We start from the raw sequence: 22210 nt of genomic DNA, 5'->3' as shown, positions 1-22210 counted from the left end.
AGCACCCACAGGGAAAAATTGGTGGGTGCTCTGCACCCATCTTCAGCTCTCCACCCTGCCCCACCCCTCACCTCTGCTCCCCTCCACCTCCTCCCCTGAGCGTGCCGCGTGCCTGCTTTTTCCCCCTAGCTCCCAGTGCTTGCACCTTGAAACAGCTGTTTCGCGTGGCTGGGAGGGAGGGGGAACGCGTTCGGGGAAGAGGCAGGGCTAGGATTTGGGGAAGGAGTCCATTGGGGGCAGGGAGAGGGCAGAGTTGGAGCAGGGAGTTTGGGGAAGGGGTTGGAATGGGGGCGGGGCAGGGGCTGGGAAAGGGTGGGATCAGGGGGGCACAAGCACCCACCGGCACCAGGGAAAGTTGGCGCCTATGCACCCCAGCCCAATGTTCCCAAACTACCAATTGCCTGTTCCAAACTGCAGCCATCCCACCTCCCTCCTCCCACCCCCCTTCCAAATCAAGCCCCCATGACACAGGCAGCCCTCAGACAACTCAAGTCTCCCTTTGCCTGGGGTGAGCTCAGCCCCGGTTAGACATTGGAGACTCAGATGTTTCTGTCTCCCATGAGAGACATGGGGCCTGGGGCGAGTGGAGAGGTCAATCGGGAGGAATCTCTGGGAGGACGCCCTGGTTTATCTGAAACTGGAGTGTCAGATAAGGAGATTGTTCCGCCCGCCAGCCCAGCCCGTCTTAGAATTATAGAATAATAGAACTGGAAGGGACCTCAAAGGTCATCTAGTCCAGTCCCCAGCACTCATGGCAGGAGGACTACGTATTATCTAGACCATCTCTGACAGGTGTTTGTCCAGCCTGCTCTTAAAAATCTCAAGTAATGAAGATTCCACCACCTCCCTGGGCAATTTATTCCAGTGCTTAACCACTCTGGCAGTTAGGAACTCGCCTTTGCTGCAAATTAAGCCCATTGCTCCTTCTCCTGTCCTCAGAGGTTAAGGAGAACAATCTACCTCCCTCCTCCTTGTAACAACCTTTTATGCACTTGAAAACTGTGATCATGTCCTCTCTCAGTCTTCCTTTCTCCAGACTAAACAAACCCAATGTTTTCAATCTTCCCTCACAGGTCATGTTTCCTAGACCTTTCATCATTTTTGTTGCTCTTCTCCGGATTTTCTCCAATTTGGCCACATCCTTCCGGAAATGTGGCACCCAGAATTGGACACAATACTCCAGTTGAGGCCTAATTTGAGTGACGTAGAGCAGAATTACGTCTCGTGTCTGGCTTGCAACACACCTGCTAATACATCCCAGAATGATGGGTTTGGGTTTTTTTTGCAACCGTGTTACATCTTGGCGCCAACGCTGCCCATAGTCTCACCTGGAGAGGAGAAGGGGCAGCGACTCCAGTCCAGGCCCAGGGTGGAGGAAGCGGCTGGCTCATAAAACCGGGACAAGGGGCCTTTCCCGTCTAGGGGGTGCTGACTCCAATCTGGCCCCAGGGTGGGGGACTGGATGGCTCAGGGAGGGGGGGAATGGGGCACAGGACTTTCCCCTCTAGGGGGCACTGGCTCCAATCTGGCCCCAGGGTGGGGGACCGGATGGCTCAGGGAGGGGGGGAATGGGGCATAGGACTTTCCCCTCTAGGGGGCACTGGCTCCAGTCTGGACCCAGGGTGGGGGACTGGATGGCTCGGGGGGGCAGGAACTGGAACACGGAGCCTTTCCCCTCTAGGGGGCGCCAGTTCCAATCTGGTTTTCACCCCCATAGGTGAAACAAGTGAGTGGGTTCTCAGCGCTGTTTCTTGCAGATGCTCATATGAGAAGGGACTTGCTGGCAGCGTCTGTCAAGCATCGTGGATGGGCCCCGGCAACCGAGGGCCCCTATGCCCCAGCAGGCAATGCCTGGAAGTGAGGGCGGGGGGAATGTGCACCGTCGCTGGCCATCCCATCCTTGCTCTGAGCTCCCAGTGCTGCCTGGCTCCTGCCCCAAACTCACTCTGAAGGGAGGAATTAAGCAAAATGACCTTACAGAGCAAGGGTTTTATTGGAATCATTTACAGCACCAGAAGTGAGGAGCAGAGAGAGACACAGCCATCCTCCCCACCCCTATCTAGGCACCCCAGCAATACAGAGGCCCTGAGATCACAGACCATATGGGAAGGAGACGTGGTTGCGGGGAGGGGTGAAGTGATCCAGGCTGGGTGGGGGGAGATATGGGAGTGGGGAATTTACACAGGGAGGACTATAAGCACTTACCCTCATCCACAGCTAAGCGCTGAGCAAAAGGTTTTGGAACACAGGGAAACTGAGGCACAAAGCGATGGAGTGGCCCAGTCAGGAGCATGTGGTAAGATGACAGGAGAGCAGGGGATAGAACCCATGAGTACAGACTCCTAGCACCACTCTTACCCTGCTCTAACCACTAGACACCACTCCCCTCACAGACCTGGGATTGAACCTAGCAGTCCTGGCCTCCATTCCTCCTCCCACTCTAACCACTCAACCCTACTCATAGAACCAGGACAGAACCAGGAGTCCTGATCCCCAGTTCCACCCTGCTCTAACCACTAGACACCATTCCCCCCAGATCTGGGATAGAAGCCCCCATTCTCTTGCTCCAATGACTAGACCCCCACTCCCTGTCAAGAGCTGGGGATAGAACCCAGGGGTCCTGACCCGCCTCCCACTCTAACCACTAGACCCCACTGTTTTCCTGCAGCTGGGGACAGAACCCGGGAGTCCTGAGTCCCGTTCCCTTGCTCTCACACCTAAACCATACCCCCCCAGAGCTGGGGACAGAACCTAGGCTTTCTGCCCTCCTCCTGCCTTAGCTGCTAACCCTCACCAGCTCGCTCCTCACGCCCTGTGGACTAAGGGCCATCAGGCAGCGTGGGACTGGAAGAGCCTGGCATGGACACATCTCCTGTTCCAGCTCCCCCTCCAACAGCATTGTCAATGGAGACCCCGGGCATGGACGACACCCCCTCTCCGGCATGGTTGGGCAGCTCCGAGAGGCTCGGTACATAGGGGATGCTGGGTTCCTTGTACTTTGGGCGCGGGAACCCACCTGCCCCCTGCCCCAGCCGGGCATTCCCAGCATAGCTCACTGGGTCCCTATAAGGGACCCGTATGTGCCCTGCGGTTCTGACCTCATCGTGGACACCTGGCACGAAGGGGATGCTGGGGTTCTTATAGATTGGCCGCACGTGCCCGGACGGACTGACAGGGCCAACCCCATAGCCAGCACCCAGCATCCCATACTGTGGTGGGGAACCCCCCACTGAGATAGCCGGCCTGGCTCCTTCATAGGCTCCGGGGCCATTTATTCCATACGATCCGGGCCCAGGTTGTTCATATGACCCAGTTCCGGCTGCTTCGTATGATGCACATCCAGTTCCTCCGTAGGATCCGGCCCCAGTTCCTGCATCGGCCCCGGGCCCATCTATCCCGTATGATCCAGGCCCAGGTCCTCCATACGATCCAGAATTGGTTCCTCCGTAGGCCCCGGGCCCATCTATCCCATATGATCCGGGCCCAGGTCCTCCATATGCTCCAGAATCCGTTCCTCCGTATGCTCCAGGCTCATTACCAATCCCCTGCCCCTGCGGGCGGACCTGGGGCTGTAGAATCCCTGCCGGCTGCATGTAGGGGTCCATGGCGACTGGCAGCGGTTCCAGCGCCGGCTCCTCCAACCGTGGGATGCACTTGGAAGCCAAGCCTAGGAGACAGGTGGAGAGATTATTCACTGGCACAACCCTTGGTTAACACAATATTCAGTCTCCCCAGTGGTGTCTTGTGCCCTTCCACAGTGGCAAATTCAGCCACACTCACGCTTCTTAAAATCAGGAAATACAGAGTTAAGATAAATATCCCCCCACAACCTGAACTCTGCCCCTCTGGAGCTGTCAAGGGCCTCCGGGGATTATCTGCATGCGCCCCACTGCATTCGGGATATTGAATGGTGCAGGGATTCTATGGAGCAGCTTGGCAGAGCTGCGATTGTGTAATGAGGAGATCTGGGGGGGGGCTGTGAGCCCCTTTCCATGACTCCAGTGTGTGTGAGCAAAGGAAGAGGTGCACCAGCCTCTTTCATGTCAGCGCTGTGTTGGGTAGGGTTGTGTTGGCACAGGTGTGACCCTAACAAACCCCCAGTGCCAACTGGGTTACACGAATAGCCTGACCTTGACACGTACATTCTGGTCCACCAAAGAACAGCACATGAGATCTTAAATGACAGCTGGGATCACACTGGTGATTAAAATCATTGTGAAATGTCTGTACAGCTCCTACATGAGGCGTTACATCTGTCTACTGAAAATCTATTCTGACCGTCTGTATCGAGGCAGGAGGTTTTCTGCCAGGCAAATTTCTCTGGGTCGGCATGTAAATGAAGCATTGTAAGCCAACCCAGTAGAAGCCTCATTTACATGCCGACTCAGCCAAGGAGATGTGAAATCAAAGGCAAGCAGCACACCGTAGAATAAGCTACTGGGGGCGTGGGGTGTTCCTGACTCTAAGGACAGATGACGAACTTTGGGGGCTATAAAGGGAAGGCAAGGAAGACACCCCTTTATCCAGCATCTAAGAAATCAGCAAGCCGTGCGGTTACATTCGTGAAAATGGGATCGCAACCAACCTTGGGTGACAGGCCCCGTCATCTGGGGTGAGATCACTTTCAAAGTTAGCCTGCTGAGTGAAGGCTAGTCTCTAGAAAGTGTTATGTTTTATATGCACCCTGTTTGGTTTCCATTGTCCTTTCCCGCTATCACTTGCGCCTTCGATAATAAAATTCTTGCTGTTGTCACTATAAATGTATCTCAGTTCTGTGGTATGATGCCAGGAATTAAATCGCACCAGCTTCCCTTGAGGGCAGAGGACCTGGTATGACAGTGAGTGTTCACCAGAGAGGACCCACTGAACTGCAAGGCAAATCCATGTCGCCCTGCAGGTTTTAGAAGAGCCTGCCTTTAAAGGGAAAGTTGTTCTGAACCTTAATTAGAGCAGTGTTGGAGCTCTGCTATAATATTGTCCATCTCCTATTAATTGGTGTAGGGGACAGGGACTACCACTAGGAGCAGTGTAATAGATCCTGATTCCCAGTCCACTGAAGTCAATGACGAAGGGGATGTCTTTCCATTAACTTCAATAGATTCCCACCCCGTTACTGCAAAGGTAATCCCTACTGTGTGTCCCCACCTGGGCACCCTGTGCCAGCACTGCACCTTTCATGGAAGAGGAGTAGGGTCTAGCAGTTAGAGTAGGGGGGCTGGAAGCCAGAACTCTTGAGTTCTGTTCCCAGCTCTGGGACAGGAGTAAAGTCTAGTGGTTAGAGTGGGGCTGGGAGTCAGGCTTCCTGGGCTCTATTCCCAGTTTCTGGATCCTCGCTCATTAGGAGAGGCTGGCAGCAAGCAAAATTACCAGGCAGGTACAGGGTGTGTGTGTGAAAGCCTTTGAAGCCACTGGGTGTTGAGGAGTTTCATGATTATTAGGCTGAAGATCAAAACAGACATAAAAACTAGACAACCTGCAATTAATAACTCCCCGCCTGCCTCTCTCTGACTCACTCCCGCACTTTGTAAACAAGCTAATGGGGACAGGCTGACTCCACCGAGAATTTCTGCTCAGGTCAAGGGCTGATCTGTCCCCTCTGCTTCCAGGATCCTTCCCTGAGTCCCATGGGTGCTCCCCACCCCGCCCACCTCCCCCTCTGCTGGGATCCCTCCCCAAATCAACCCTCTTCAGCCTGCTTTCCCTATGTCACCCACCTCCCCTCTTTCTGGGCTCCCTCCCTGATTCACCACCAGCCTGCGCCCCCCACACCACCCACCTCCCCCTCTGCTGGGATCCCTCTGCATTCTCTACACCTCCCCCACTGCAGCCTCCTGCACGGCTTGTTCTCCCCAAGCGACACCCTCCCCACCCCAGCATCTGTGACATCACAGCCAGGGTGTCTGATGACATCACAGCAGGGACTGACATCACAACCAGCGGCAGCACCTCCGAGACATGAAAGCCAAAGGAGCAGCAGATGACCTTTAACCCTCAGGGAGGCCCAGGACCTACCTGGGAGATGAAGACCCAGAACCAGGAGGATCATGGGAGTCACGCCAAGGGGCCACTGTCCAATACCGCAAACCATCCTGGAGGCCTTTAGGGAGCAGCAGTGGCTGGCCTCGTCTCTGCTGGCTGGTGTAAAGTGAGCTGCACTGTCCCAGCTCTGAGCTCTGAGATTTATACGGCCTGCTGCCAACCCCCGCCTCTCACCGGGACTGGGGCTGGGTGGGGTCACCCAGGAGCTCCCACACAGGATGCTTGCCCAGCACTGTCACTGCAGTGCTGTTAACCCTTGGGAAACCAGACAGCTATGGGGTTCACGGAGTTGGGAACCAAGTGTTGTGTGGCAGGGGATCAGGGAGGGATCCAGGCCGCAGGGGAGGAGGGTGGCATGGGGAAGGGATCTCAGCAGTGCACGAGGCAGGTGATATGGGGAGCCCAGGCTGAGGAGGGGAATCAGGTAGAGGTCCTGGCAGTGGGGGATGTGGGTGACGTGAGGGGGCTGGGAGAGGGTCAGGGAGGGTCTCTGCAGCGGGGTGACAGGCAGGGTGAGGAACTCAGGCTGGGAGCAGGGAGGGATTCCAGCAGGGGGGCTGATGAGTGGCAGGGGCTGTTTGTGGATCGAGGAAGGGAAAGGGGTGGGTGCCATAGGATGGGGGGAGATCAGAGGATTTTGGTAGTGGGAGTGACATGGGGAGCACGGAGGAGGAACTGGGGAGATCAGGAGCTGGGAGACATCTGGGGCTTACATGAGGGGAGGGGGGAACTAAAAGGAGGGAGCACTGTGGAGTTAACCCCTAAAAGCCTGTTGAGCCACATTCTGAGTGGAGGATGGGATGGAAACTCCAGGGAGGATGGGGCTGAGGCAGGACAGAATGGGCCGGATGCCCTCCTGCGCAGGACTGGGGTTAGCTAAGCAAAACAATCATGTCATTAAATCTAGGCTCTGTTCAGTGTTTCCTTACCCCCAGTTTAACGGCGGGAAGTGTGAGCTATTGAGGAAAGCAGCTGTGTCAGGACACGTGGGTCTTATCCCCAGCTCTGAGAGGGGAGGGCGGTCTAGCGGCTCAGCACAAAGGGGGCTGGGAGCCAGGGCCCCCTGGGTTCTATCCTTGGCTTTGCCGCTCCTCCTCCATTCCTCTGTCTGTAAAATAAGACCAGTCATCTATGTGCTGTTCCAGGATTTAATTAACAGCTGTTCTGAATGGGCTTGGAGATCATTAGATGGAAAAAGCCAGAGTGCTATTAATTACACCAACTAATGATTAGTATTACCTGGTATAATTATTAATTACCCCGCACAGTCCTTTCAGCCTCATTGTTTAATACCGGCGCTGCTCCTTAATAAGTAGCAATAGCAAAATAACATCAGTGCTATTATATCAAGGCCCCATGGTGCCAGGTGCTGCACAGAGACACAGTGAGAGACAGTCCCTGCCCCAGCTGAGATCAGGGCCCTGTTGTGCCAGGTACTGCACAGACACACAGCGAGAGACAGTCCCTGCCCCAGCTGAGATCAAGGCCCCGTCTTGCCGGGAGCTGCACAGACACACAGCGAGAGACAGTCCCTGCCCCAGCTGAGATCAAGGCCCCATTGTGCCAGGCGCTGCACAGACACACAGGGAGAGACAGTCCCTGCCCCAGCTGAGATCAGGGCCCTGTTGTGTCAGGCACTGCACAGACACACAGGGAGAGACAGTCCCTGCCCTGCCCCTCTTGCTGTGGGGAGGAGTGGTGGGAGGTGTAACCCAAGGACTTCCAGATGCCAAGTAGTAGCAGGCATAGAGGTACCAAGGGGTTACCCTTTCCCCAGGAGAATGTCACGTAATTCTCCAATGAAAGCCTGTGTCGCACCGGCCATCAGAACCACCGTGGAGATGTACATATGGAGAACAGGTGAGGAGTTATGTATACACCCCGGAAATGACGTTCTCTAGGCCAGCAGCTCTCAACAAAAGTGTCAGAGCCACTATCACTGGAAATTGGTGACGTTCTCCTTTTTACCATAGAATTATAAAATAAATTGATGGGAATAGAAATATTGTACTTCCATTTCAGCACATAATCTATAGAGCAGTGTAAACAAGCCATTATCTGTAGGAAAATTTTGTTTGTGCTGACATCTCTAGTGCTTTTTATGTAGCCTGTTATAAAACTAGGCAAATATCTAGATGAGTCGATGTGCCCCCTGGAAGACTTCTGCGTACCCCCAGGGGGACACGTACCCCTGATTAAGAACCATTCCAGAGATGCTGATAATGGGAGGGTATAACCCCAGAACCTATAGACGTGAATAAAATCCTCAGGTCCGCCTCATAGTAGAGATGGTGAGCGTTAGAGTTGTGCTGAATTCTTTCAGCATTAGGCCATAGGTTCAGTCCAATATCAGGGAGATCCAGATGAGACTGGAGACCTCAGTCTTGCGACTCAAACTTTCCCCGAGGAAGCATAAGCAGATCTGAGATGAAAGAGCAGGTCCCAAAATCTCTCTGTACATCTTCTGGGCAGCCTCTTGACCGCATGCAGTCCTTGGGTGAACAACGGTGTCTCTGAAGTGCCCTCCTATTTCCTAAACACCACCTCTGTTTAGCTCCATGGATTAAATAAGGCAATTGTCTGTCTCCCATCATCTGCAGGGGAGTTGCTATATACTTCAAAGAGAAATCAAAAGAACAGGAGTACTTGTGGCATCTTAGATACTAACAAATTTATTTGAGCATAAGCTTTCACGGGCTACAGCCCCACTTCATCGGATGATTACCACTACAAAAAGTTTTTTTTTCTCCTGCTGTAATAGCTCACCTGAACTGGTCACTCTCGTTAGAGTGTGTATGGTAACGCCCATTGTTTCATGTTCTCTCTGTGTGTATATATATCTTCCTACTGTATTTTCCAATGCATGCATCCAATGAAGTGGGCTGTAGCCCACGACAGCTTATTCTCAAATAAATTTGTTAGTCTCTAAGGTGCCACAAGTTCTCCTGTTCTTTTTGCGGATACAGACTAACACAGCTGCTACTCTGAAACCTGTCCCTATGTTCACAGTTCATCTAAATGTTAACATCTCCTTTTGAGCTCTGAATTAACAAAACACAGCAATAGACGGGAACCAGTTGGTTACATTGTTAACCCCTGACAATATATATGTAAACACACAAAAACACAAACGTCAGGTTTCAGAGTAGCAGCCGTGTTAGTCTTTATTGGGCTGTAACTCTCAAGTGTAGCCAAGGCCTGTATCTGCAAAAAGAACAGGAGTACTTGTGGCACCTTAGAGACTAACAAATTTATTTCAGCATAAGCTTTTGTGGGCTACAGCTCACTTCATCAGATGCATGCAATGGAAAATACAGTAGGAAGCTATATATACACACAGAGAGAACATGAAACAATGGGCGTTACCATACACACTCTAACGAGAGTGATCACTTCAGGTGAGCTATTACCAGCAGGAGAGAAAAAAACTTTTTGCAGTGGTAATCAAAATGGTCCAACACAAACATTATCTATTAATATGTCTCTAAAGCTTGAATCTGGGTCAATTAGCCTGCAAAAGCTCTTCGGGGTTCTCCACCTCTCCCACTGTACTCCACTATAAAGCATGTCTCACAACGTTTATTGCTCCTGCTTCAAGAGGTGGGTGCCGGCTCCGTCCCCAGTTGAGATCATTATGTGGTCACATTTTCCCACGTACTCTCCTGATGGTTTTGCTGACCCTTGTCTCTGCCTGGTGACCAGGCTGGTCAGACAAGCCAATACACCCTCTTTGGTGATCCGTCTCCAGCTGTCGCTTGTGAGCTTTGATGCTTGTTTGCCACGTATGTACATTGCAATCCCATTGTCACAGCTTCATTTCTATTCAAGACCTGGACAGACCTGTTTTCCACTTGGTTCAAAAGCAGTCTTCAAAACATCCATCACTCCACACATAGGGAACACAGGGATCACATGCCCACCCTGCCCAGATTTCTATCAGGGTGGGAGTGAGGTGAGGGGACATGCCCGGGAAAGGCACCCAAGCACTCCCCCCGAGCACCACTAAGTGTCCTCTAGAGCAGGGAAGCGAGACTGGGCTGGCAGCACTGGGGGAGCAGGGAAGCTGGATGAATCTGTCCCTTCCTCGCCAGCAGCCGCAGTTACCTCCTCAGGTACGAGTCTGGACTAGCATGTCTGGGGTGCGCAGAAGGGTGCTCAGGGGGTCATTTGGGGCAATGTGAGGGAGGCAGCAGGGCCCTGGGGTGCTGGGGATAGGGTGGGAAGTCCAGGGAGGCAGCAGAGGCCAGGAGTGATGGGTGGGGAAGGCAAGCAGGGGATGTCAATGAGTTGGGGTACACTGACCAAGCCAGCTGAAATCCACTGCTCGATACCAGGAAGCCCCTTGCCCTTCGGCCTTGGGAAATTTTTAGGGTTATGGAGGCGTGACTCCTCCAGAATCCTTTCAGACCAGCTGGCCAGAGGGTTACAGGACTAACCCAATTCTAATATGTCCATTCTGGATGGCCAAAGACTATTACGGGAGGTCTTCAGTGAAATCTGGAGTCACCCATTATCATTGGGAAATGCACGTCCAGGTACTATGAAAGGAGTTAGGTAGGAATACACTGAACATATGTTTTTAAACTCTGTATCAACAAAGGAGACCCGGGGTATGAAATGTGTCTCTCTTGGGATGTTAATTAAGCTAAACCAATGGAAGCCCTTTTACAATTGAAGGGAAAATGTTAACGAAGAGACGTGAGGTCAATGGGGAAGCAGCACACAGGGCAAATCCAGCCCTGGGTGGTTATCCTGTGCAGACAATGAACCTTGGGGGGTATGGGTAGGAGGCAAAGAAGATACCCCCACGCCCTGTACCTAGATGTAAACGAGCTGTGCGTTTACATTCACAAAAACAGGATCTCGGCCAGCCATGGTTTGAAAACACTGAAGAGCATCCTGGGTGAGAGAAACTCCTTTAGACAGGCAGAGCAGGGTTCAGTTTCTAGAAAGCATGATGGGGTATTGTTTGAGAGGCAACCATTTGTTTCCAATAGGCTCACGCATCCTCTTCCGTATCTCAAGACCAGGTCGCCAAATGGTGGGGCGTGCCCCCATAAGGGGGCCTGGAGGAATGTTTGGGGGACCACGGTGGGGCCCAGGCCAGTCCCTATGAGGGGCAGGATGGGAGCACCACCTGGCCCCACTCCGCCTCCAGCTCTGCTCCAGCTCAGCACCTGGCTCCCGGCTGCAGCTCCACTCCCAGCACCACCCCTGGCCTTGCCCCCAGCCTTGGGCCCTGACTGTGGCCCAGCTGCGGCTTCCGCTCCCAGCCTCGGTCCCCGGCTCCAGCTTCATTCCCAGCCCCAGCCTCAGCCCCTTACCACGTCTGTGTCCCCCACCCAAAGCTGTGGCCCTGCTCCCCAGGAGAGTCTCATGGGGGAGAGGGGTGGAGGAGAGGAGGGATGCGGTGAGCGATGGGGACCTCCAGAGAGTTGGGTGGAGTGGAGGAGAGGAGGGAGATTCACCAGGTAGTGGCTGGCGATGGGGACCTCGGGGAAGGGGCAGAGCAGGAAGGGGCAGAGGCAGAGTGCAGGCAGGGCCACAGGTACCAACTTTCTGATTTCCCCAGGGGTGCTCCACCCCTGCTCTGCCCCAGGCCTCACCCCCACTCCACCCCTTCCACCTAGGCCCCACCCTGACTCCACCTCTTCCCATCCCTACTCTGCCCCGACCCTGCCTCTTCCCACCCAGTTCCTCCCCTCCCCCGAGTGCACCCCACCCTCACTTCGCCTCTTCCTGCTCCCGCTCCTCCCCCTCCCCCCTCAACACCTCCTGCCCACCGCTGAACAGCTGATCAGCCACTGGCGAGAGGCATGGGGGAGAGGGGGGAGGAGATGACCAGGGAGGCTGATGGTGGGTTCTGAGCACCCACTATTTTTTTCCGTGGGTGCTTCAGCCCTGGAGCATCCCCAGATTCAGCATCTATGGGCAGGGCCACCACAGCCCAGGCGTCCAGCAGTTAGGCAGCAGTGGCTGCTCCAGGGCCCCTGGCTAAGCCTCCCCTGGTCTATTATACCCACTGCCCATGATTGATTATACCCACTGCCCATGAGGAACTGAGACTTTTCTGTTAGGTAGAGGCAGGCTGGTCCAAAAAGCTGGAGAGAGCAGAGAAGGAAAAGGAAAGCGAGCCGGAGGGCGGGAAGTGGGCAGCCCTAGAAGCCACACACCAGAGAGCCCTGGAGGCCAGGAAGCAAAAATTGGAAGCTGAGAAGCAGAAACAGGTGGCAGAAAGAGCGACACGTTGGAGGGCCAAGTGCTCCACCTACGCCAGGACCACATGGCGGGGACAAACCGTGACCTAGTTACAGAGCAAGGGATGGCGCTGATGCTGATCTGACTGGCCGCCTTTGAAAGGATCTGCAGCGTACAGAACATCCCTGAGGGATGGAGCCTGGTGATTTTGCTCGCTCAGCTGGTGGCTGAAGCGTTACAGGAGTGTAATGACGCGGCTGTAACCGAAACTGTGATAGGATGTTTTTCAATTCCCTGTTAAAGAGGTTTCACATTACACCGGGGGCCATACCTCCCCGAATTCTCTGAGGCCTGCATTGAAGAAGTGTGAGCAGCTGCGTGGGAGAAGGCTCATGAATCAGCAGAAACAGCGGCAGGTTGCTGACGTGTATGTACAGGTGACGCTATGCAGGGAGCACAACCCAGAAAGAGAAGTAGGAGTGGGTCCCTGGATAGTGCCTGGGAATAAGAAACAGAGTGGGGGAGAACAGTCCACACCTCCCCAGTAAACCCTAATTATCAGGCCTGTAATGGGGGTACTCTCACCACTGGGGCACCTCCCTGCGGCTAGATCTGGGGAGCAGCTCTCTCCTCCTCTGACATCCTCATGCTGCTCTTTCCCTGGGCTTCGTTCTACTCTGCCTTCCTTCCACAGACTTTCTTGCCGGCAATGCCTCTGGGTGAACCCTTCCCACAGGCTAGGAGCCAAGGACTTTTGCTCCCCCTGGGTTTCCTCCTACCTACCTTTCCATACCTGGAAAGTGACTGTAGACTGTCCCCGCTGCCCCCTTCTGCTGCAAACTTCCTGGCTTTATACAAGCTAAGTCTGCTTCATCATCTGTTAACCTGTATCAGGCCCTGGCTCTCCCCCCAAGTGCGGCCTATATGGCTAATAGGCCCTGTTTGAGCCACCTTACCCCTTTCAGGGCTAGTGCGGGGTGAACCCAGGACTCCAGCCCAAGAGAGGGCCTAGGAAAGCATTACTCACATGGTCCCCTTGATCACATAGAAAAGGCAGCATACGAGGCTCCCATGTTCAATCCCCAGTTGGCCTAGGTTAACGTAAGTACCCTGGAGTCAAAGACTTCAGGGGTGGGAGAGGGAGCTGTGACTAACTTTGCCAACTCTGACCTCTGGGAAGGAAAGAGAGAGTTTAATAAAAATTGGCTAAGGGTGGTGAGATGTCTGTGTTCTCAGTTCTCCCTAGGCAGGAGAGCTGTGATTCATGGAGAAGAGGTTGAGCCTGCTCGCTTAAGGCCTGGTTAAAACCACGGTGCCGTTAGCCTGCATCAGACTGCAAGGGGAAGGTTTAAATAGCTTCAAAGTGGGGATTCTTGAGACTTTGCCAGCTGTAGTCTAGGGGGTGCCGTGGTCAAGAGGCAAAGAGCAGGGTGGGCCTGAGGTGCGAGGCTGCAGAAGGGAGCTCAGGGGCATTGGGGAGGGGATGCAGCAGGGGTAGGGACGATGGGGGATGGATGAGAAGGAAGCCCTTCCTCGGACAGGGCTGTTTGGGTTGATCTGGGGGTGGGGGAGGTTCCTAGGGTATCTCTGACGTATCCCCATGTGTCAGGAGAGGGTGGGGAATCTTGAAGGGAGTCCCAAGTAGTGGGGGACTTGGGGGTAATGCTCTGGGGGGATCAACAGGCAGGGGGGGTTGGTGGGGAATCTCTGGAGGGGGTTCCCAGTGCAAGGGGATCTCTGGGCAGAGGGGGCCCTAGAGGTGTCCCCATAAGGAAGTTAGGAGCGGCATGGGATCCCACACAGGACAGTGGGTGGGGCCTGGGGAGAGATGCCTGGCTCCCCCTAGAGGAGAGGGAAGGATGGAGAATGTCGGGGGGAGGGGCTTTTTGGAGGGATCAAAAGGGAAACCCCACCTACTGGGGGTGGGGGAGCCCAGAAAGAGAGGAATTCCTAAGAGGAGGGAGATTCCCTTTGGGACTTGGGAAGCCCAGGGAACAGGGATTCCCGGGGGACACTCTTCCCTAAAAGGGCACTGACTCTCTGGAGGGGGGGGAATCCCCTTCCCCTGGAGGCGGGTCACTGGGGAGGGGGATCCCGGGGAAGCCCCTCCCCGGCCTGGCGAGTTATTGGGAGAAGGATTCCGGCGAAACGCCTCCCTGCCTGGAGGGTCACTAGGGAGGGGGATCCCGGGGAGAGGGGGATCCCGGGGAAGCCCTTCCCCGGGCCGGGGCGGGTCACTGCGAGGGGGATCCCTGGGAAGACCCTCCCCGGCCCGGCAGGTCTCTAGGGAGGGGGATCCCGGGGCGAGGGGAATCCCGGGGGAAGCTCCTCCCCGAGCTGGGACGGGTCACTGAGGAGGGGGGATCCCGGGGAAACCTCTCCCCGGCCTGGCGGGTCACTGAGGAGGTTCCCAGGGGAAGCCCCTCCCCGGCCTGGCGGGTCACTGGGGAGGGGGATCCCGGGGAAGCCCCTCCCCGCCAGGCAGGTCCCTAAGGAGGTTCCCGGGGGAAGCTCTTCCCCGAGCTGGGGCGGGTCACTGGCGGGAGGGATCCCGGGGAAACCTCTCCCCGGCCTGGCGGGTCACTGAGGAGGTTCCCAGGGGAAGCCCCTCCCCGCCGGGCGGGTCACTGGGGGGGAATCCCGGGGAAGCCCCCCCGCCAGGCAGGTCCCTAAGGAGGTTCCCGGGGGAAGCTCTTCCCCGAGCTGGGGCGGCACTGGCGGGGGGGATCCCGGGGGAAACCCCTCCCTGGCCTGGCGGGTCACTAGGTAGGGGGATCCCGGGGAAGCCCCTCCCCGTCGGGCGGGTCCCTGAGGAGGTTCCCGGGGGAAGCCCCTCCCCGGGCCGGGGTGGATCTCTCCGGGCGGCGGGAGAAGCTGAGTCCCCGCCCCGGCTCCCCGCTCGCCATGGCGGCCCAGCTGCTGATGATGATCCCGGCTCTGGGCAGCTTCCTCTTCACCTTCGGCACCGGCGTGGAGCTGATCCGCTTCGCCTCGCTGCGCGCCGTGCTGCCGGGCGGGGGGCGGCCGGGTGCGTGGGGCACGGGCTGCGGGGACCCGGGGCGGAAGGGCAGAGGAGGGAGGGGTCGGGGGATGGAGCTGGGAGGAGAGACCTGGGGGGATCCCGGGGGTGGGGTGGGGGGAAAGGGAGACCACACCGGGGGGGGCCCCGGAGGCTGGGGGGGGGAGGGGAAACCCAGAGGAGACCCAGGGCAGGAGGGGGTTGGGAAGGGAGGGGGAGCCCTAGAGAGGGTCCTGGGACTGAAGGGGTTGGTAGGAGAGACCTAGGGGGAGATTGAGGGGAGGGGGCTGGGAAGAGAGACCTGGGGGAGGTGGAGCCCTAGAGAAGACCCAGGGCGGGAGGGGGTTAGGAGGGGAGACCCAGAGGGAAGCCCCTGGGGGCGGAGGATCCTGGGGGAAGCCCATCCCAATCAGGGTTGGGAGGGGCCTAGCAGGAGGGGGAGTGAGTTTGGGGTGGTTAAGGGGGGAATTGTGAGAAGACGGGATTGGGGGGAGTTAAGAGGGGACGATGGTCGGGGTGGGACCTGAGCCCTGCTGGGGATCAGGCCAAGGTTGGGAGCTGGGGAGTAAAGAGGGAACTGGGTGCAGGGGAGGGGGAGCAGTGCCCTGGGGCTGAGCCAAATGGGTGACACCTCACCAGGTACATTCTGCCTCCCATTAACTCTATCTCCCCCTTTGCAGAGGCCACCCCCCACGTGGAGTGGGGGGCTGCCCTGCGGGACCCCCGGGTGCTGTGGCCCCTGGCCATGGACCTGGGCCTGGTGGTGGTCTTTGTGCTGCAGCACAGCCTCATGGCCACCGCGCTGGTCAAGCGCTGGACCACCAGCTGCTTTGGGGTGCTGCAGAGATCCTTCTACGTCTTCTGCACCGCCCTGGCCCTCCAGGTACTGCCGGGGACTGCGGGTCGGGAGTGAGGGGCACCGGCAGAGCTGTGGGGGAGCCCAAGGCTGGGCTAGCAGGGGGCTGTGGGTCAGGGTTTGGGGGAGCCCAAGGCTGGGCTAGCAGGGGGCTGTGGGTCAGGGTTTGGGGGAGCCCAAGGCTGGGCTAGCAGGGGACTGTGGGTCAGAGCTGGAGGAGCCCAAGGCTGGGCTAGCTGTGGGTCGGGGCTGGGCTGGCTGTGGGTCAGAGCTGGGGGGAGCCCAAGGCTGGGCTAGCTGTGGGTCGGGGCTGGGCTGGCTGTGGGTCAGAGCTGGGGGGAGCCCAAGGCTGGGCTAGCTGTGGACTATGGGTTGGGGCTGGGAGGCATTGGCAGAACTATTTCTAATGGGACTCCCCCACAGCTGCTGATGCGGTACTGGCAACCTGTCCGGCACGGCCCCCTGCTCTGGAACGCCTACACAGAGCCCTGGGACACCTGGGTCCCGCTCATCTGCTTCATCCTGCACTTCATCGCCTGGCTGGTTATCTTCAGTGTCATCCTCATCTTCGACTATGCTGAGCTCATGGGAGTCAAACAGGTACCTCGGTCGCCTTGCAACCCAGGCAGGGGGATTGCCTGGCGCGGGGAATGGGGAGTGGGACACATGGGGCCTTTCCCCCCGAGGGGGCCCCAGCTCTGATCCAGCCCCAGGCTGGGGGACTGGCTGGCTCAGGGGGTGGGCAATGGGTTACGGGGCCTTTCCCCTCTAGGGGGCCCTGGCTCTGATCCAGCCCCAGATCTGGGGGGGGGCGTCTCAACTCTGCCCTTAACCTCTCCGTGTACCCCCAGGTTTATTACCACTGCCTGGGCATGGGGGACCCGCTGGCGCTGAAGTCCGTGCGGGCTGTGCGGCTCTATTCTCACCTTCGCCACCCCGTCTACCTGGAGTTCCTGCTGGTGCTGTGGGCCGTGCCCTGCCTGGCTCTGGATCGCCTCCTGCTGGCTGGCCTCTTCACCACCTACCTGAGCTGCGGGCACAGCCTGGACCAGCAGGACTACCTCTACCTGCGGGCCCAGCTTGACAAGAAGCTCCTGGTCTTCTCCCGTGAGGAGGCGGCCTACGGGGACATGCTGGCCCGCAATGGTCCCGCACGTGGCAAGGAGAGCTGAGAGGCCAGGGCCTGGGTCTCTGCCATGCACTGATGCCCTTAGGTCAAAAACCTTGCGCTAGTTACTGTAGGATTATCACTTCTGAGTGCCTAGCATCTGCAGCAGCTTGCAAAACCAATCCCGTCCCAGCTCTAACCACTAGGCTCCACTTCCTCCCAGACAGAGGGGTAGAGCCCAGGAGTCCTGGCTCCCAGCTCCCCCTGCTCTAACCATTACATCCCAGTCTCCTCTCATAGGGTTTTAAGTTCTATTCCCAGCTCTGGGACGGGAGTGGGGTCTAGTGGTTAGAGCAGGGTGGGAGCTGAGAGTCAGGACTTCTGGGTTTGAGGCCCAGCTCTGGGGTGGTATGTGGTCTAGTGGGTTAGAAAGGGGACACTGGGAGTCAGGACTCCTGGGTTCTATCCTCAGCTCTGAGAGGGAGTCTAGTGGCTAGAGGGTTGGGTTGGGGCTTGGAGTCAGGACACCGATTTTACCTGGCTGCTTTACTCAGTGTGTTTTGTTTCCATCCGCAGTTGTGACTGCAAAAAGATTCTCTGAAAATGTTTTTTTAAAAACAAAATGCTGATAAACCTGTGCTTAATTTAGTAACACACTGAGGCAGATGCCTTATCGGGGACCAGCCAGTTGAGGGGTGCAGTAAATGGGACATGGGGCCTTTCCCCTCTAGGAGGTGCCAGCTCCGCTCCCAGCCCCAGAGCAGGGGGACTGGCTGGCTTGGGGGTTTGTCATGGGATTCGGGGCCTTTCCCCTCTTGGGATGCCGGTTCCAGTTCCATTCGCTAGTCACCAAAAGCCATTCCCACCTACTAGCTGTTCTGCGCCCCATGAATCAAACTGACGGGGATCCTGGCCCCAACCATCCACTTCAGGCACCTCTCTGCCCCCTTGCTGGCGGCCTCAGCCGTTATCAGACGGCTGAATTGAGACACATTAGTGATGGGGGCTGAGGGGGCAGCCTGTTCTCTCCCCAGAACCCCAGTCTTTGGGTCTCAGTGGGGGGAGATTTTAACTGGACTTAGAGCTGGATCCAAAGCCCATGGGATTCGCTGGGAAGATCTTGCTGGGCTTTGGATCAATCCTGAGACACTCAGTCTCCAAGTCTTGTATTTTATGGTTTCCCTGTTCTGACGCAGGAGGCTGGGACCTCTCTGGGCTGGGCATGAAACTGGGGGTTAGGACTCCTGGGTTCTATTCCTGGCTCTGGGAGGGGACCCCAGCCTTACACCAATGCCTTAACCAGGAACCTTTTATTTTTAAGTGCTGTTGTTTTTTTTTTTTAATATGTTCTTAACGCAAAGCTGATAAAGTATTTTTGTATCTTGGGGTTTTGTGCGATCTGAGAAAACAATTTTAAAAAAAAAATAAAAAAAGTTGCTGCTTCTTTTACACACTTGTCTGCCTCCTGGGTTGTACCCCCAGCTCTGAGAAGGGAATGGGGTCTAGTGGTTAGAGCAGGGGGGCTTGGAGCCAGGACTCTTGGGTTCCACCCCAGATCTGGGAGAAGAGGGGAGGATGTCTAGTGGTTAGAGCAGGGGGAGGGCTGGGAGTCAGGATTCCTGGGTTCCTTTCCCAGTTCAGCCTCTTTCCACTTGACATGGTGAGTCACTTGTCTTTTGCCTCTGTGTCCCTAACTGTAGGTGCTGTAACAAATCTGAGGCGCCCTATTATATTCATACTTCTCGTCTTGGATGGTGGGAGCTTGGCAGTGCAGGGAAGAGAACTGCTTCTCCTCCTCCAGAAACACCATCCTGCAGCTGAAGGAAAAGAGTCACTACTCTGCAAATGGACAAGAGCCTATGACGGACAAGCAAGCAGTTATGCTCCCTGTTGGGAGTGGGGGTGGTGCATACACCCTCGCCATGGCTTTGCATTACATTTCCCCAGCAGGGGGCAGAGTGCTGGGTGCACACTAGTCATTTTATTATACCACATTTCTCCAGTAGAGAGCAGCGTTGGTACAGGCACACTAGCCATGGCATCTCACTGTCTCACCACTAGGGGGCAGTGTCGATACAGGAACACTAGCCATGGCATTTCACTGTCTAGGCACTAGGGGGCAGTGTCGGTACAGGAACACTAGCCGTAGCATTTCACTGTCTCTCCACCAGGGGGCAGTGTCGGTACAGGAACACTAGCCATAGCATTTCACACTCTCTCCACCAGGGGGTGGTGTTGGTACAGGCGCACTAGCCATAGCATTTCACACTCTCCACCAGGGGGTGGTGTTGGTACAGGCGCACTGGTCATTGTGTTGCATCTCTGCATTAGAGAAGCAGTGTTGCTATATGGCAGTCGTTTTCAACGGATCCCTGGGGTGCCACAGACTATATTTAAGATTTCCAAGGGGTCCACACACCGTCATTTTAAATGTTTTAGGGGGGTCGCAAATGAAAAACAAATTTGAACCCCCCTGCTCTATGGCGATGCTTCCATTCCCCCCCCCCCCCCCGAGCCAGGTGGGGTTTGACATCTGCACCCCAAAGTTGCTCTTAGCGAGGCCAGCAGGGGGCTGGATGCTTGGCTGTCGGGAGAATTCAGCCTGTGTTCCAAGGGCCGATGCAGGGAGCTGCGGCTATGACATAGGTCTACCGGCATGTGTGCGTCATGCATTCCTGCTGGCTTAGAGGGAGCAAACAGCTGTGGGGGGCTTAGCTAAGGCTCTTGTCTGATCCTGAAGGGTCAGGCGGGGCTAGCGCCAGAACGAGGTGCTGCAGGGAGCAGGGTGGGGGCTCGAAAAGGGGCATTTCTTGTCTGATCCTGAAGGGTCAGGCGAGGCTAGCGTCAGAACGAGGTGCTGCAGGGAGCAGGGTGGGGGCTCGAAAAGGGGCACTGGCCCCTGGCACTCAGCGCTGGCCCCAATGCCCCAATGCAGCCGTAGGGGGCACTGTGCTGGAGGAAGTTGGTAAACGTCCCTTGGTCCTTCTCCCAAGAGGTGAGGTGGTAACTGCGTTGTCCTGGCCTAATTCCCACGCAGCTTATTCTAGTCCCTAGCCCTAAACCCCACCGTGCTTTGCAACTTTCACTGGCCACAGGAGGCCCCTCCTACAGTGGGGTGCAGCTCTGCTGTGTGCTGCTCCTCACCTGCCCCACCCCAGAGGTGGCTGCACCTCAGCGCTGGGGGAGTGAGCCCTATGCAGTGTCGCTGCGAGCCTGTTCCCTAGCTGCTGCACCCCAGAGGTGGCTGCATCCCAGTGGAAGGGTTTGGGGTTATTCGGTTTACACAGTTGACTTGCTGTGCATGGGTTCTCTTGAAAGAGAGGTTGGCTCCTGCCTCTCGTTGTCCCCGTTAAGTCACCGAGCCCTTTTGGCTGTCTATGGAGGAACCCAGGGAAGGGAACCAGATGGTGCAGTCCCTCGAACAGACCACCAGGGGGCGGTGGTGTATTAAAAATCACTCTAGGTGGTGAGAGACCCTACCAAAATAAACCAGTGTCCTTCTCAGGGCTAGCGAGTGAGCCTAAAATAATGAGCAACCCCCGGTATGCCTGAGAGACCCTACAATAACAAACTGGCCGGCAAAGCAGCGCCAGTGTTTGTTAGTTACCCTACAACAACAAATCAGCAAGCAGCCACAGGAAACCCTACAAGAACAAACTTTCCTGCACGCCCTTGTGGATGCCAGGGGCCCCACAAGAACAAACTGCCATGTGTCGTCCTAGTGCTCACCAGCTGCCCTGCAATAACCAGCGGGCCCATCCAGCCCCAGAGGGGAGGAGACCCTACAATAACAACTCCTGGAACTCAGGCTGGAAGAGCCTAGTTCTGGAGTGGGATTAGAGAGGGATTAGGTGCTGTTGGGTGGGCCAGGACTGGGAGTGTGGGGGCAGCCCAGACCAGAGCCAGCAGCTTCTGAGACCTGAACAAGGCTGCACTCTGATCTGCTGCAATCCTGCACCCCCAAACCCTGCCAGCCCAAACTCTGCCCCCCAAAAGCCCCCAACTGCAACAATGTGTATCCCTAGATCCACTGAGAAATTGCTTGCAATCCCCTGTGTGCTCAGAGGTTCTGGGGACCAAGCCGAAATCCTCAAATCATTGTCGTCCCCCCCACACCGATAGCCCCATGCAAATAGGTGGACACCCCCAGATCCAAGCCTGCCCCCTAAGCTATCTGTGCCTCTAAAGAGCCTGGGAGCTCCCCACAAAGAACCTTCCCACCTCCCATCCCAGCCCTACCCCTGATCCTCCCAACCCACACACCTTCCCATCCCAAACCCACCCCCTGATCCCCCCAGCCCCACCCCTGCCCCCCTACCCCGACAGCCTGACCCCACCCTTTCCCCCAGTCTCCCTCAATGCCCCCTTCTCTTGAGAGCCCGCCCCCAACCCCATCATGTCCCCCTTCCCCCATCTATCCAGATCCGACCCTCCTCCCTCCACACACTCCAACCCCCCCCACTCTGCTACCAAAGCCCCTCCCCTCGCATTGTGTCCTCGTCCCCTTCTGTTTATACACAAAGACCCCCCATCTCTGCCCCCGCCCCTCCTCTCTCCTCTCCCAGGCTTGGGGGGGATGAGCCGGGCGGGGATTACGGCTCTGCTGGCGGCTCGGCGGCTGGGCCAGCAGCGATTTCTCTCTGCCTCCTGCCAGCGCTTCCCCGGCCCGGCCCCCCCAAACGGGGCAGCGGCCCGGCCCCCCCCCGCCCCCCGCGGACAGGATCGGGGGAGGGCCCCGCATGGAGCCCTGAGAAGCCGCCGCTGGGAGCGGGAAATTCCCCCGGACGCCTGGGTCCCTCCGAGGTGTCGATCTCCCCCTCCCCCACACATACTGTGATCCTTGCCGAATGCCGGGATCCCACTGATCCCCCCGCCCTCCCAATCAGCCGCTGACAATAGGAGCCTGCGAGCTCCTGGCCCGGACGCCTGGGTCCTACCGAGATTTCTAACCCCCGCCCCCCCATCCGCCGCTGACAATAGGAACCTGAGA

At 56.7% G+C, this 22210-nt stretch overlaps 2 protein-coding genes across 3 annotated transcripts; one reads left to right on the top strand and one right to left on the bottom strand.

Annotated features, from left to right (window-relative positions):
* Positions 1–1976: 1976 nt before the first annotated feature.
* LOC115640838 (spidroin-2-like) lies at positions 1977–6140 on the bottom strand. Of its 2 annotated transcripts, none has more exons than XM_030543880.1 (2): positions 6013–6140; positions 1977–3667 (listed from the first exon to the last, which is right to left on the bottom strand). In XM_030543880.1, exons 1-2 carry the CDS (start codon positions 6086–6088, stop codon positions 2820–2822), a joined length of 924 nt encoding a protein of 307 aa, XP_030399740.1. In that variant the 5' UTR covers positions 6089–6140; the 3' UTR covers positions 1977–2819. The 2 variants fall into 2 exon arrangements, with proteins under 2 accessions (XP_030399740.1, XP_030399741.1); XM_030543881.1 differs by lacking the exon at positions 6013–6140 and adding an exon at positions 3831–3988.
* An 8669-nt stretch (positions 6141–14809) lies between these two features.
* NRM (nurim) lies at positions 14810–17602 on the top strand. The gene is made up of 4 exons (XM_030543894.1): positions 14810–15265; positions 15937–16139; positions 16536–16712; positions 16964–17602. Exons 1-4 carry the CDS (start codon positions 15142–15144, stop codon positions 17282–17284), a joined length of 825 nt encoding a protein of 274 aa, XP_030399754.1. The 5' UTR covers positions 14810–15141; the 3' UTR covers positions 17285–17602.
* The last annotated feature ends 4608 nt before the right edge of the window (positions 17603–22210 follow it).

Source organism: Gopherus evgoodei, unplaced genomic scaffold (assembly GCF_007399415.2).
Source record: "Gopherus evgoodei ecotype Sinaloan lineage unplaced genomic scaffold, rGopEvg1_v1.p scaffold_32_arrow_ctg1, whole genome shotgun sequence".
Classification (NCBI taxonomy): domain Eukaryota; kingdom Metazoa; phylum Chordata; order Testudines; family Testudinidae; genus Gopherus; species Gopherus evgoodei.
This window is presented reverse-complemented; position numbering and strand designations above follow the sequence as displayed.

Coding starts and splice junctions, on each gene's coding strand:
- NRM (XM_030543894.1), top strand. CDS start 15,142: ATGGCGGCCCAGCTGCTGATGATGATCCCGGCTCTGGGCAGCTTCCTC. Junction 16,140..16,535: donor GCACCGCCCTGGCCCTCCAG/GTACTGCCGGGG, acceptor ACTCCCCCACAG/CTGCTGATGCGGTACTGGCA. Junction 16,713..16,963: donor AGCTCATGGGAGTCAAACAG/GTACCTCGGTCG, acceptor GTGTACCCCCAG/GTTTATTACCACTGCCTGGG.
- LOC115640838 (XM_030543880.1), bottom strand. CDS start 6,088: ATGGTTTGCGGTATTGGACAGTGGCCCCTTGGCGTGACTCCCATGATC. Junction 3,668..6,012: donor TCTGGGTCTTCATCTCCCAG/GTAGGTCCTGGG, acceptor CCTGTCTCCTAG/GCTTGGCTTCCAAGTGCATC.